The sequence below is a fragment of the Seriola dumerili genome, unplaced genomic scaffold, assembly GCF_002260705.1.
Source record: "Seriola dumerili isolate Sdu_G_001 unplaced genomic scaffold, Sdu_1.0 BDQW01000052.1, whole genome shotgun sequence".
Lineage (NCBI taxonomy): Eukaryota > Metazoa > Chordata > Actinopteri > Carangiformes > Carangidae > Seriola > Seriola dumerili.
The window spans coordinates 18,908,388-18,923,306 of NW_019174307.1; the positions used below are offsets into that span (position 1 = coordinate 18,908,388).

The 14,919-nt window shown below is 40.3% G+C and overlaps 1 protein-coding gene across 1 annotated transcript; it reads left to right on the forward strand.

The window, feature by feature from the left end:
- The first annotated feature begins 1,724 nt into the window (after positions 1–1,724).
- LOC111218691 (sterol 26-hydroxylase, mitochondrial-like) lies at positions 1,725–12,526 on the forward strand. The gene is made up of 9 exons (XM_022741103.1): positions 1,725–2,069; positions 3,496–3,686; positions 5,266–5,465; positions 6,727–6,924; positions 7,615–7,778; positions 8,065–8,231; positions 8,727–8,808; positions 9,850–10,056; positions 10,948–12,526. The coding sequence occupies exons 1-9, from the start codon at positions 1,803–1,805 to the stop codon at positions 11,128–11,130; spliced, it is 1,659 nt and encodes a 552-aa protein (XP_022596824.1). The 5' UTR covers positions 1,725–1,802; the 3' UTR covers positions 11,131–12,526.
- Positions 12,527–14,919: the final 2,393 nt, after the last annotated feature.

The following is a 14,919-nucleotide window of genomic DNA, read 5'->3' on the forward strand; positions in this document are numbered from 1 at the left end:
GCCGCGGACTTTCCTCAGAGCCAGGCATGGGCCCACTGCGGCCTTCCTGCTTTTTGTCTTCCGTATTTAAAGCAAAGTTGGCTCCTTTCGGCATACCTGCGCAGTCCATTAAAGCAGACAGATGTGCACACCTCTGTTTTTTTACCTGCACGCCCCGTTTCCCGTTCGTCCGATTTTAAAAACTCACGGGAACGAGAAGTTTCTACGTTTGTTTGTTCCCCAGTTTACTTTTCTTATCCTGTTATTCAAGTTATTGTGGCAAAGACTCGGCCGGGTCTGGGCCGAGAGATCCGGTTGAAGTGCGGTCGGCCTGGTTTTCGAAGTCCAACAACCCACAACCAGGTTTGAAGCATACAACACGTGCCGGGCGGCCATTACTGTTTTGGCGGTGGGCCTGAACACGTTTGTTAATTTCCTGCAATTTCCCCCGTGCTTATCATTCCTTTAGATGCAGGATGGAATCAGATTACATAACACGCTCTTTTATCAGAAGACAGATTCACACAATGTGAGTGCTCACATCTTCATGGACACAGAGTCAACCAGCAAACATCAAGTCCACAAGCAGCAGCACAAATCCATAAACTGCAACGGTAAGTGAAGGTAAACTTCAAATAAGTAACAGCAGCTGTGCACGAAGTTCAAGTTACTGATAAATAAGTTCATCAACATACAGTTCATTCATTTGAAAGCAGTTTGGACTAAATGAAAGGCTTGAATGTCACATATGTTAATCCTGTGCCCAGGGACAGTTAATTCTGTATTATATTTCCTGAAGATAGACATCACAGAGAATCATTAACACAAGTGGCACTGACTTTGTGAATAATCAGTTGTGTATTAATTGAGTGACAAGTGAAAATATGGAAGGCAGGAACTGCATTACTCTTTTTAATTGAACCCCCTACATTAAGGGCTATTGAGCGCAAATCATGAGCTAATACTGCAGAGAAACAGACTCTGGAGGTAGCCTATAGGCTTGCTTTCATCAGTCAGGCTAATAGCTGAAATTACTTTGAGCCACTAAGTTACCTCACTAACCCCATAATATACAGTACCTGTGTAGTGTTCCGCCTAACAGGTCTCATCCAGATGTTGAATTGGACATAAAGCGTATGATTTTAAACACTCATTTTGATGTAAGAAATTACACAAACAGCATCAGAGCCCCATTCATTGTTATAGAGCAAACTGGGATGACATTATAGGGTTCTCCCTTTGGTTTCTAGCTTAAGAGGAGAGTGTTGCATGTTCACAAATATTCACCAGTCTGTTCTGGGGCACAGGAATAATAAATGTGAATTCTTAAAAAGGGTTGGATTCTCCTTTAAATGCACAATCCATGATTATAATATAGTCTTCCATCTTCAAAGCATCTGGTGCAGAAATATAACACTAAAATTACTTTATTTTACTTTATTTACTTTACTATGAATATGAACAAAGCAGGAGAAGCGGTATGTAAATGCAGTTTGTTGTCTTTATTTATGTATATTTTGCTTTATATTTTTGGCACCTGCTGCAGTAGAGTATCAGAAATATTACTTATTAAAACGCTATATATTAGTAATAGTGCATTGAGTTTAATCTCTTAAACCACATTAGCAACAGGTGTCTTAGAGTTTGTAACTGCAGTTTATGACGTATCGAAGTCCACAGTTGGCTCAGAGGTTGGATCAAGCTGCGCTGTTGCTGCAGATAAGGAGCCATTGTGCAGACTGCACGTCAGAGACGCGGACTAGGACTGTCACGTCTGTCTGTACCTCAGACACCGCGGGAAAGAGACGCTTTCTGTTGTTAAAATGTTGAGGAAATCCCTGATGAACGTCGGGTTGCGAGTCGTCCACCGACAGCGACAGAAAGGGATTCAGAGATTTACAGCGGGACTCAGTCCGGTGAATTATGGGGACATCCACCGCCGCGACGCATCCACCACCACTACCACCACCCCCGTGATGGGAACCAACAACAAACTGAAAACTATGGACGAATTAGGCGGACCGAGTTTCATGACAACCTTATATTGGCTTTTTGTGAAGGGCTATTTCCAAACGACGCAACAAATGCAAGTAAGAAAGAAATGAGTGAATCTCTGCAGGATGAGGGGTGACGTGCACATAACATAACATGACATGACTTGTCCTTGATACTGTTTGTTTTTCATCTTCAGCTACACTGCAGCCATGCACGTGCACTGCAGTTATTCTTTCACCCTGAATTCAGCATTGAATGTAAGAAGTGGAATAGGTTACTGTTTATATAAAGGATCAATGCACCTAAATTACAAAAATATATATTTTCTCACCAGATTGATCTATCCCTGCAGGTTTTTGGTATATGTGCATTGATTTTGCGTCTGAGATTTATTCTTTTTCCCAAGTAGCTACACTGGAGCAGTGAAAAATTACATCTTCACTATGAACTACATGTACTTTATTCAGTTACTTCATGGAAAAACTAGAATTACCACCTCCTGGTTGGAAGACCTCTGGCAACCAGCCAAGTCGCAGGAAATATCACAAACTCCCCTTCCTGATAAACAGCACTGTATAATGGATAAAAGTGTTTTTGTATAACATCCTTGAGTCCAAGCGGATATTTGTGCCAGATGTAAAGTAATCCCCTCTGGGTGTTCCTGATATATTTACAATCACAAGAACGTGAGGTCACCCTGGTCTTCAACTTTGACCTTTGCTCACCAAAATGTGATCAGTCCATCTCTGAGTCCAAGTGAATGTTTGCGCTAAAGAAAGCCCCTCTAGGCGATCCTGACATATCACATTCAAGAAGCCAAAGAAAGTGTTTTGGGAGGTCACGGTGACCTTTGACCTTTGACCACCAAACTCTAATCAGTTCATTGTTGAATCCAAGTGGACAAAAATTTGAATTTCCTATACATTGTATTGGGTTGGAGGCAGATATCGTAGCTGGATTTTCAGTGCAGCTCAAACTGGATGAATGTTTTGCAAACAATGCTGCAGCTGACATTTCTCAAACCATTTCTTGTGTTTGCCTGAAAAATACCAATCAAAGAACTTACTTGGATTAAACACACAGTTCAGGAAGTTCAGTTTTTACATTATGTCTTCAACATACAAGACTGATAACAAGGATATAAGAACTCTGTGTTGCAGCATTTTGGTGGCGATAAAGCTCAGCCTTTTTGCAATTTGCCATTAAAAGAAGAAGAGGACTTTTTCAGCCACACACCCTGGAGAAGAGACGTGACCACAGAGTTAAGTGATTTGAACAAAGACACTGAACTAGTGGCCTCCATTACTGCACAAACGAGACTCGGTCATCAAACTTTTAGTCACTTCAGTGCAATTATTTTGGAATGTGCTGCCCCAAAATGGAAACTTAATGTTAGAATAAGTAAACTAGCCAAATTAAAGAGTGTTTCTCTTGCAGCAATTTATGCATTCATCTCAACTGTGTTAATTTGTGTATTTTTTCATTTTTATTTTTTTTCATTTTATCATTATTTGCTCAAAGATCGAGCACAGCAAGATCTACGGTCCTCTGTGGAAGTCAACGTACGGCCCTCTGGTCGTGGTGAACGTGGCCAGCGCCGAGCTGATAGAGCAGGTGTTGAGGCAGGAGGGGAGACACCCGGTCCGGACTGACATGCCCCACTGGAGGAGCTACAGAGAGCTCAGGAACCAGGCCCATGGACCCCTGACAGAGTGAGTTAAACCCTCCTCTAGCTTTGCATCCACTCCTCAGGCTGGAGAGGATATAAAGCCTGGTGTTCTCTGAGAGATGAGCTTCCTTATTTAACAGACTTTATGTCACAGCATGGCTGGATTACCACCAGGTTTCCAAATCCTTAACAATCCTCAAAAGAACAATATCAGCTGAAATTAAAAGGCTGCATTGATGTTTTTTAATTTATAATGTGTTTGCAGTAATGTAAAAATTGTTTTTCTGGTCTTTAAAACAGCTACAATCAACGATGGATCACATGACTACTTTTAATGTGAAAGGACTTGGTTGTAAAGATGAATCCACAGAAAATGTTGACTTAACTCTGCAGTTCCTCTCAGCTCTAATGAGCATTTTCGTGTCTTTCAGCTCATTGTTTTGGTTTTCCAGTCTGTAACTTTACTGTTTTGGTTCATGCATTGGTTTTCATGCAGCAGGCTTCAAAAGAAGATCTAAGAACACACTGTACACTGCCAGCTCAGCACCAACCAGCACAGTTAGTGACTAGTCGGTGGGGACAAATGTGAATATTGTATTTACATTCATTAACGTGGACTCAAACATGACTCCAAAATGTTTGCAGATGTATGCATAAACGGGCATCTGTCCACCACATCAACTAAAAACTGCAAAAAAGCTGAGCTAAAAGATGCTAATATGCTTGTTCCTCTCCCCCTAAGTAACTGCAGGTTTAAATTCAAAGAACTGCATTTTTTCATCAGGAGATTCATTGGTGAATGTAGTAAAACAATACAGCCAAATATGCACTCATCTTAACAACTTTAAAACTCCTCCAAAGTGAATATAACATAACAAGTATCGATAAAGGCCACAATGCCTTTAGCACTCTGTAACACTTATATTCAGTCTTAGGAATTGTCTTATTGAAGACAGTTTAGCCAGACATACAGTATTTATAGTTAAGCTGCCATTTGTACTCTGCTGTGTGCAAATTTATAGTTGTGTAGAGCGAACTTTTCTTCCCTCTCTGTGCCTTTCACTCCAGTCAGACCCAAACAGAAACAAAAGGCAAAGTTTTCTTTCTTGACTAACAGCAGCTTTCCCTCACTGGTATTCAGTCAGTCTTGTCAGACTTGTTTTGGCAGCCCTCGACGTTGGTAGTGATTACCTACAGAACCCCCTTTACTATTTCAGGTGTCTTTAAAATGATTATTTTACAAATCAAAGACCAGTTCAGAGTAAAAAGGAAGAGAAGCGGTTCCCAGTTCTAAACTTATATTGGACTTATTAAGAAAGGGATAAGTCTGGTCAACAAATCCCATGAAAACACAAAAACCAATAACACCTGTGTCTCTCCACGTCTGTGGCTTCTCAGTCTCTGACCTACTAATCATGGAGAGGATGTTAAACTTTAAAAACAAACAGGGAATTCGTGGCAGTCGGGCCGTGTGTGTGTCATAACTGTGATTGGAAGTTTCCAGTGAAATGGTCTACACCTTAATCTTAGAGCAGTAAAATGGATTATTTCAGTTTTTACCAGTGTGAGCTTGTCTTATTCTTTACCTTCTTATTAATCCTCTTTTTTTTTTTTTTTTTTAGGATGGGGGCCAAGTGGCAGCGCATTCGCAGCATCCTGAACCCTCGGATGTTGAAGCCCAAACATGTCTCCTCCTACTCGAACACTATCAACGAGGTGGTGACGGACTTCATCAGCAGAGTGGCCCGGCTGAGGGAAACCAACGGCCACGGAGTCATGGTCAATGACCTGACTGGAGAGCTCTACAAATTTGCTTTTGAGGGTCAGTAGAGAACAAATAAATTAAATGTTTTTATTTAATCCCCTCAAAATCCTAATTTTCCTCACAAGCTCTCTAGACAAAAGATGCATGTCACTTTTTAGGTGGTGGTTTAACAAGTCTTATATGAATGAAAGAAACTGCACATTCTTACAACTTAACACAAGTTGAATGTTACAAGAACAAAGTTCTCTGCAAAAGAGATTTGTTAATCATTTCTTCTTCAAAAGCCAATTCCAAAAACACAGGGCACAGCAAGACGAAAAGCATTTCACATGAACGACACGTACCGTTTCTGATAGATTGCTGCACTTGTCCTTGACTGTTTGACTCCTGCAGATCTACTTCTTACAGCTGTCTTTTAAAAGTGTGTCACAAAGTTGCTTCACCTGAGTGTTTTACAATGACTGTGTGAACACCTTAACAGCTTGATGTAAGTGGAGCGGAGTATTAGTTATTTGTCTTTCTGGGTGTTGACTTTGACACAGTTGCTGAGTCGTTTGGCCTTGACAGCTGATTAGATACTGTGAGATAAACTGTGGGTTTAATCCTAGAACCTGCTGTGATCCCACAGGGAGGTTCAGGCACATTATATGACCTTGAACCATATCATTTTCAAAGTTGCAGTTGCAGGTTTTGACAATTTCGTATGCACTTCTGAAGCTCCATTCATATGGGATTGATATTAGAAGAACATGTGGGGATGTTGGTGAATACGCTCATTTGCTGTCAACATGTCAAAATGAAAAATGACACATATACTACAGTTCAGTATTTGGTCACTCTTGGTCCACATACTTTTGTGTACTTCTGGTCTAGGCCCCTTCCTTTCAGGGAAGACCCTCTGCTGTCTCGTCATGACAATGCTGCCGTGCGTAAAGCGAGCTCTGTGAAGAAGTGGTTGTGATCAGAGAACCGTCGCCTCAACCCCATCTGACACGTTTGAGATGAACTGTAATGCAGACTGTGACCCAGACCTTCAGTGTTAGACCTCACCTCTGCTGAATAGGAGCAAATCCCTGCAGCCAGGTTCAAACCTGAAACAGAAAAGCGCAGGCTGTTATAACAGCAGGTTTAATGCTCATGGTTTTGGAATGACATGTTCAACAATCACTTACAGGTGTAATTTTTAGGGGTCCACATACTTTTGGCCAAAGTCTATATGCTAAAATCATTTAAAATCACCCCTTCTGACCTCGGATGGTTACTGAAGCCAATTGTTAATATTATAGTCACTGTATATTCCTTTTCTTTTTAAATGCAGGTATCTGCTCCGTGTTGTTTGAGACGCGTATGGGCTGCATGAACGAGGTGGTGCCCGAGGAAACCCAAAAGTTCATCCTCTCCGTGGGGGAAATGTTTCAGCTCTCCCAGGTCATCGTCCTCTTCCCCAAGTCCTACTGGCCCTACCTGACTTTCTGGAAAAAGTTTGTGGCAGCCTGGGATCATCTCTTCAAAGTCGGTGAGCAACATTCACTTCAACCAGCAAATCAAAGTGTAGCCTCTTTTGAGCCAGCTGCTATTTAATATTTAGCAAGTGATGCTCATTGTGATGAGCAGATGATTTATTTCCCTGTTCAGTGTTAACTCACTGGAACCTGATTTTTTTTTTTTTTTCCCCTTTACATGATCCCCTGAAGTCCCTCTGAATAAACAGACACCACATGCCGCCACTGTGGGGTGAAAACATTGTTTAAAAAAAGATTCACTGAAGTATGGCATTCTTCCCTTGTTTAGAAAGCATTTGAACTGCATCCTCAGTCCCAAATAACACACTGTCAGTTTGGGCGTGGGCTCTCGTTAGCGGCTGAGTCGCTCAGTTCGCTTTGCCTGGTAGTGTTAGTGTTGTGAGTCACTCAGTGCTTTCTTTGTTACCCCCCATTAATGGTTGTCGTTTCAAAAGGTTACTAAAGTTCAGTCCTGGACCTTTTTTTAAGGTTCCGGTATCAAATAATTTCAAGGACACTAAACTCTGGTGACTCCCTCAAGGGACAAAGTCCAACCCACATGTCCTGCTGTTCTTTCCTGCATGTAGGCGTCTGAACACAGATCCCTCTCAGTGTGTTCGTCTTTCGCCATCTAGTGGGCAAAAAGTGTGGAGGCCGTCTCCTCTCACTTTTGGTTCTCCCTCTCCCTCCCCTGTGTCACGCAGCTGAAGAGTTGGTCCAGAAGAAAATGGACGAGATCCAGAAGCAGGTGCACCTGGACGAGAACGTGGAGGGAGCGTACCTCACACACCTGCTGCTCAGTGATCAGATGACGTTCACCGAGATTCTGGGCAGCATCACCGAACTCCTGCTGGCAGGAGTCGACACAGTGAGTAGATTGTGTGTGTGTGTGTGTGTGTGTGTGTGTGGTGTGTGTGTGTTATTGGCTTGAAGAATATATTTTTATATCAGTTATCTATGCACAAGACTTTATTCTAACTATTTAAAATAAGAGTTTAATCGCTGTGTTTCAACACATAGTTTAGATCTGCTTCACATTCGAATATAGACATTAAAATGTTGAAATGACCTGGAGATCTCACTGAGACGACACACACTGAAGCATTGCGGCAAACAACAGATGATAACGGCGTGTGTGTTCCTCTGTGTTGCAGACCTCCAACACTATCTCCTGGTGTCTGTACCACTTGGCGAAAGAGCCAGAGATCCAAGAGAAGTTATACCAGGAAGTGATAGGTGTTTGCCCCGGAGATAAGATGCCAACCAGCGATGACATCGCTCAGATGCCCTACCTCAAGGCCATCATCAGAGAGACGCTACGGTCAGAGAGTCTTATCAATAAGACATCCACTGGTTTGTTTGGTTGTTTAAAGGATGTTTGCTCCGGCTGAAAGGACCTGACATCGAATGTTAAGATCTGTCTCATGACTAGACTAAGGCTGCGACTTATATTCAATAAATGTGCAGGGTATTGTCTTGATTTGTCATTAAAATGTCAGTTAATAGTGAGAAATGTCCAGTATAATTTCCCAGAGTCCAGCGTGATGTATTCACGTCTTGTTTATTAGACCGTCGCTCTAAAATCCCAAACGTCTTCAGTTTACCGTCATGTGTGACAAAGGAGATTATCAAATGGAAAAATGACAAAAACAATGTATTGATGATCAGGATAGCTGCCAATTAATTTCCTGTCAGTTGATTATTAAATTAATAAACTAAGTGCTGCAGCTTTAAACTAGACAAATAAAAACATGGCAGTCAACACTCGATCATCATGTAGCGTGCGCTGACTCCCACTGTGTTCTGCGGTCCCCAGGCTGTATCCGGTGGTACCAGGAAACGCCCGCCTCACTGTTGAAAATGAGATTGTGGTGGGAGATCACCTCTTCCCCAAAAAGGTGAGACTGTGTGTCAGACTCAAATTTTCCATGTGGCGTCTTTAACAAAATCCTTGGTTCATGAGAGAAAGAGATATTCTCACTGTATTCAGTAAGAACTGGTGGAACTTATCCAACTTAGTCATGTCATATATGTCCATTCACTTGGAATAAGATTAGGAAATGTGGTAAATAAAACTTAATATAAGTTTTATGGCCAAAATGTGCACATTATCGTTGGAAAAAAATGTAACATAAAGTAAATCTATATTTCAGCTTCATAAAAATATTTCATATCGACATATTTCAAGAAATACATTTTGAGTCGGTAAGAAATTGTCTTAATGTAATTTTAGATGAATAATTTTACCTTAATACCATTCAGAAAGGAAGTAGGGGAGCTACTCCATCAGTGTATGTGTTTGTTTGGATAGTTTAATGAGAGGTTAATAGCTAGGTGCTTTGTGAAAACAGTTCATTTATCAGAACTAGTAAAGTGATGGGGCAGTTGTTCAGTCTTGTGCAGCTGCTGAGTGACAGGAAGAGAACAACAGTTGCTCCCTCTAGTGGCCTTGGCCTGTTATTGTTATTTCATCAACATTATCACTTGGTGTTGTAGTAACCTTTCATTCCAGGTTAAATACTTTTAACTTTGACACTGAACTTTGAAGCATCTTGCACTCACATCTTTATCCATCCTGTATTTATTTCTCGTTTCTCATTTCAATTTCCTTTTAAAAGGTTTCTCTTCTCTTAATTTGTATTTGAATGATTTATGATTTTTTTTAAATATTTGAATGCGTTATGTAAAGCACATTGAATTGTCTTTGTGTGTGAAATGAGTTATACAAATATGCCTTGTCTTTCATGTTTTAATGAGATCAGCTGTGTCTCATATAGAGCCCAAGGACAAATGGAAATCTAATTTCTTAAGACATTTTTTATGTGAATTTCACCTGCTGGAGCTAATGATGCCAAAGCTTTAAGCCCAACAGCTTTACCTCCCTCGTACCGACTTTGTACAGTGTTACAGTTTAACAACGGGGATGTCCTCTCCCACAGACGCTGTTCCACCTGTGCCACTACGCCGTGTCCTACGATGAGAGGATCTTCCCTGACGCCCACACCTTCCTGCCGCAGCGATGGCTCCGGGGGGCGGAGGAGAAGTCCAAGCAGCACCCGTTCGGGTCCGTGCCGTTCGGTTTTGGGATCCGGGCGTGTCTGGGCCGACGGGTGGCAGAACTTGAGATGTATCTTCTTCTGTCCAGGGTGAGAACGTGAAATGCTAAAAATGTTGCTGTATGTGTGCTTACTGTGTAAACATTTGTCTGTTGGTTCACACTCAAACATTAACAATTATGAGCCAACAATAAATCAGAGGTGTGTGTATTTTTAGCTTGTTATGGACTGTGTTGACCTGTGCGTGGAGGGTTTTACTGCTGAGGTTTTTCTCCTATAAAAATCAGGTTTTATCAATGATATGATGTGGAGGGGTCACAACACTACAGGATGCTACTACAGTTCAGATAGTCACAGTGTCAAATGTCATGCAGTGTCAGAAGTTTGTATGTGAATGTATTTTTCCTTTATAATGTACATATAGCTTCATTTCAATCAAACGAAATTTAAACTCAAGTTATAACTTTAGTTCTGATATATTTTAGAAGTTTCGGTTCATAATTTGGTCTTAGTGTTCCTGATCTTTCTCTTATTATTATGATCTCTATGTTTGTAGCACTTTTTTTTTCACTGTATTTTTCACATGAGTTTGTGTCCTTTTTTCTTTATTTCATTTCGATTTGTTTTGTCTACATCAGTGACCTTTGACTCCAGCAGCATCCAACCCCACGGCGTACACCCTTGTGAATTGAGCAAGTTAAACACCAATCTCCCAGGAAGTCGGTTACTTTTTAGCTACATTCAGAGAGCAGCACTGACCTGTAGTAACTGTTGTTATTCTTGGCATTGGGATGATACAGACCACAGATCAATCGTCTGACTTTGGACTGAATCTTCTCAGTCAGCTGCTGAGCCGGTGCTAATCATTAACTGCAGTGTGGACTCTGTCTGCGCTCGTGTGGCTCACGTGAATAAATATCCTGCCAAAAAATATCATTTCACTCACTTGAACAATTTTCCTCTCTCTTTTATCTTTCAAAGTTGATCAAACACTATGAGGTGAGGCCAGATCCTGCTGGAACCACAGTGAAGCCCATCACCAGAACCCTGCTCTGCCCTGCTAAAGAAATCAACCTGCAGTTTCTGGACAGAGGAGTGGAGCAGGACGAGACGAGGACAGCAGCAGCAGCAGCAGCAGCAGCAGCAGGAGGTGTTTCTCTGTGAGCTGTTTTAGTATTCACACGGTGTTGTTTCCTGTCACCAGGCACTTGTTTATCCAGTGTTCACATCATGAGAACTGGCTGGATGGAATGCACCTAAACTGTTGCATAAAACATGAGCTGATTGAAGCAGTCGTAGGCTGTACTGTACAGAATACAAAGCAGTATGTATAGAATTTTAAAACATTTGTATTAATGTAAATATGAATTCTTTAACCAACAACAAAAAACTATAAAGTGTCAAAGGGTTTTTTTTCTCCAGGGATTTGTTAAGTTTCACTTCTACAAATGCCGCAGTTTTTTGTTTTTTTTTAATTCGTCAGCTGTTGCCTCGCAGCGGGAAGTGTCCCGGGTCCAAACCTGAACGGACCCAACCTCCAGTTTGAGTCGTGTTTCGTTTAGTTTCCCCAACATGAAAATACATACGCTTTCTCTGCACGTTCTCTATTTTTCTTCCTGTCAACACATCCCATGAAAAGACAAAAACCAACAACAGTTCAGTGTAAACATTTTTAGAAATAGGGCCCAAAAATAATCCCCAACCCTAATGGAGAATGATGCTCAAACAGAAGGAAAAAGTGCATGTGCTAGGGACTACTTTCAGCGGCGGATGAATACACATTTGCTCTTCTGGTGTGTATTTCTGGCAGCGGGACGGTGTATGTGGGATTGAGTCAAATTAATTTACAGTGTGTATGTGTGTGTGTGTGTTCATGGCAATGCTACAACAGTGTGACTCACTGTTTTGTTTGTAATTGTTTTTTGACAACATCAAAGCGCTATGGTGATAAAATACATCAGGCTTTGACGACAAAGACGATACTTGTTTTGCAAGATCAGTTAATTGTCGGTCGAAGTCTCTCATGGGATTGGTTTGCATTTAGAAAAACGAAGAATATAGCCAGACTTATCCTTTAAGAAAGGCCCTGGCCTCAGAGCTGTAGTTGGTCCATCAGGTGCAGCTTAGCCTCTCCTAAAAGTTAATAAGGGTAAAATGTGAACATCAAATTTTTCAGAAGTGTCTGCATCACCAATTCAAGTACTTGTATTTCCCTGTTAAGTAATTTAAAATGATATTTTACTGTACATATTTAAAATTTAGAAAATATATAAACATATATATTATTAAAAATGTATTTTAAAATCCAGACCCATAGTGTTGAGGAAAATAAAATTTAAAAAAAACATTGGCAGTGAGTTGAAAATTTTAACTTGGAGATACTGTTTTTTACTCTTTATGTTTTAGTAAAATTCATCTTGTACATACAGAAATGTAGGTTTAACCATGTTTATAGTTTTGATTTGTTTTATAATTAAAACTCCCTGTTTCTTGTTTGTACAGTCCAATATTTTATGTAGCATCTCAGTGGGTTTAACAGAGCCTCAACATGACAGAAGAGATTTAAGATGTAATGCACAAAGGAAATGTAGACACAGCTCACAGCGGCGAAACACGTAACGAACTTGGAATTAAAATATAACTTGTAATTCTCTGGAATTACAATTTGTTCTCTTATCATTACACTTTATTGGCAGTGACATCACACATTGTTTCATTTCCTGTTGGATGAAAATGGTGAAGTATCCTAGTGTTCTTACAGTTTCTTACAGTATTCTATGACAAACAGTATATAGTAGGTACAATATGGAATCAGGGCAAGGTAAAAACAAACAAATAAACAAACACACTATTGTTGAGAATCCAGGAATCATTTTCTTTTTGATCTTCCCTCTCAAAAATACAAACTTAAAAACTGTACGTATAGAAATACCACTATGAACACACATTTGACCTTTTTGTATAATGAGTACGGTTCACTCTAATCGCTCTGTGCAAACAATCCCATAATGCAAAACAAAAGAAGATATATTGATGTTTGTTCGTTTCAAATATAAAGGTGTTCCATGTTGTGTTCTGTTGTAATAGAAGAAGCATTATTATCGGTTGTGTATTTGTGTCATGAAGTGACACACATGGACAGTATAAACATTACACTGCAAACAAAAATGATTTTGTCTCCATTATCTAGTGCTTAAAAAAATAAAATAATTTCTTTAAAAGCATGTCAAATTTTCATTTTACACAATTTCTCTGCTGATAGACTGATACATATGGTTTTGGTGTTTCGTGTTGGTCTAATTTAAAACACTGCAGTGTTTCTGTCGGTTGTCTGTTCAGCAGCGGACCACTGCCGCTCTCTTGTGGACTGTTACAGCACTGCAGCTTTCTCCAGTTTGCCAATTTAGGCCTTAATCATTTGCTTATTTCTGTTAATGGAACAATTAACATAAAAGGACATTACTGTAAATGTGTCAAATTCCCTGGTTTTAATAGTCACTCTAAAATTACCCAGTGTGAGCTCAGAGACACTTGGGCGGGACACAAAATATCTGATTTATTCCACAGCTCTGAAACGGGATCATAACTTTAAGTTCCTTTCAAATCGCAGCTAGTAAGATTTATTTCATTTTAGGTTGCAGAATTAGATAAGGCCCATTTTCCAGGAATCTTTATGGGCCATAATGTGAGTTTCATCTCCATTTGTACAATCCATATTTCTGTCTCTCAGCATAGAAATCCTCATCAACTGCTCATTTTCTCCATCTCATCCCCCGTAATTGGGATAGATGTAATAAAGAGAACCAGTAACTCGCAGCGGCTTTTACCTGAATTCACCTCATACAGTGGCCGGCACAGAGCTGGGGGAGAAAGCGCCTCAGTTTTCTCCAGTCACACACTGCATGACCTGTACATATCTGTTGATTGTTCAGTGGTTTTTAGGGTTTGGATTAGTGTGTCTTCAGTATCACATCTAACAGCCGTGTGTTTAACTTGGGGTTATTAGTCATGCAAGCTAAAAAAAACGAACTTCTGTATAACTTAACAGAAAAAACAGTTCACAAGAAAGATGTTGAGGAATCTGAGTCAGCATCATGACAGGAAACATGTTTTTTGGAAGAATAAGTAAAAGGATCTCCAACACAAGAGTGATGCCGTGTGTGTGTCGCAGACTCACCGTTTATGTGCCAATTGTAGTTGTAAGTGTGAGATTGACTTCAACCACGTTTCACAGTTGTCATCAGCAGATTAATTTTTGTAATTAATTTCTAATTATTATCACATGACATAAGCGTGCAGCTTCAGTCACATGATATCAGGTGTTCATACGAGGGGAGGTTTCTCTGACATGGAAGTCATGTGTGCAGTTTTGTTTCTGGGAATTTGACCGTGCACATAAATTAGATATGTAAGCTGTTGATATTTTTAGGGCTATATATTTTTAGGTTTGACTATTTTAGTACTTTTATGCAACTACATTTATTTGACAGCCGTATTTACCAGGAACTTCGCTGGTTGAATATTTGCAAAAAAACAATGATCGGTTTATAAAATATGAAGCAGTGTTTCTGGTTGTCACAGACTCTCTGTGGACTATTTTATAACTAAAAAATTTAGTTGGCACTTTGCAGAAAGTCTTGTAAAAACGTGTGGAACATTTTGCAGGAAAGAAAATATGAGACCGTGTTCTGTGTTTCACCTGGCTGCGAGACAAGTTTCCCCTTGGGAATGATAAAGTGGAAGGAGAAGTTGATGGAAAAGCTAAGTGAAGGATTAACATGGAGGGTTTTACAGGCTTTCTTAGGTTGGAGGTTTGACACTTGGCAACTTGGAATCACGTCTCCCGGCTACAGCCCTGGTCTTTGGCACTGTCAGCTGACCGCCGGTCGATGACCTTTGACCTCTTCACATTCGATGCTTTCTTTAGGTTTTCACAGACAGCTGAAGTTGACA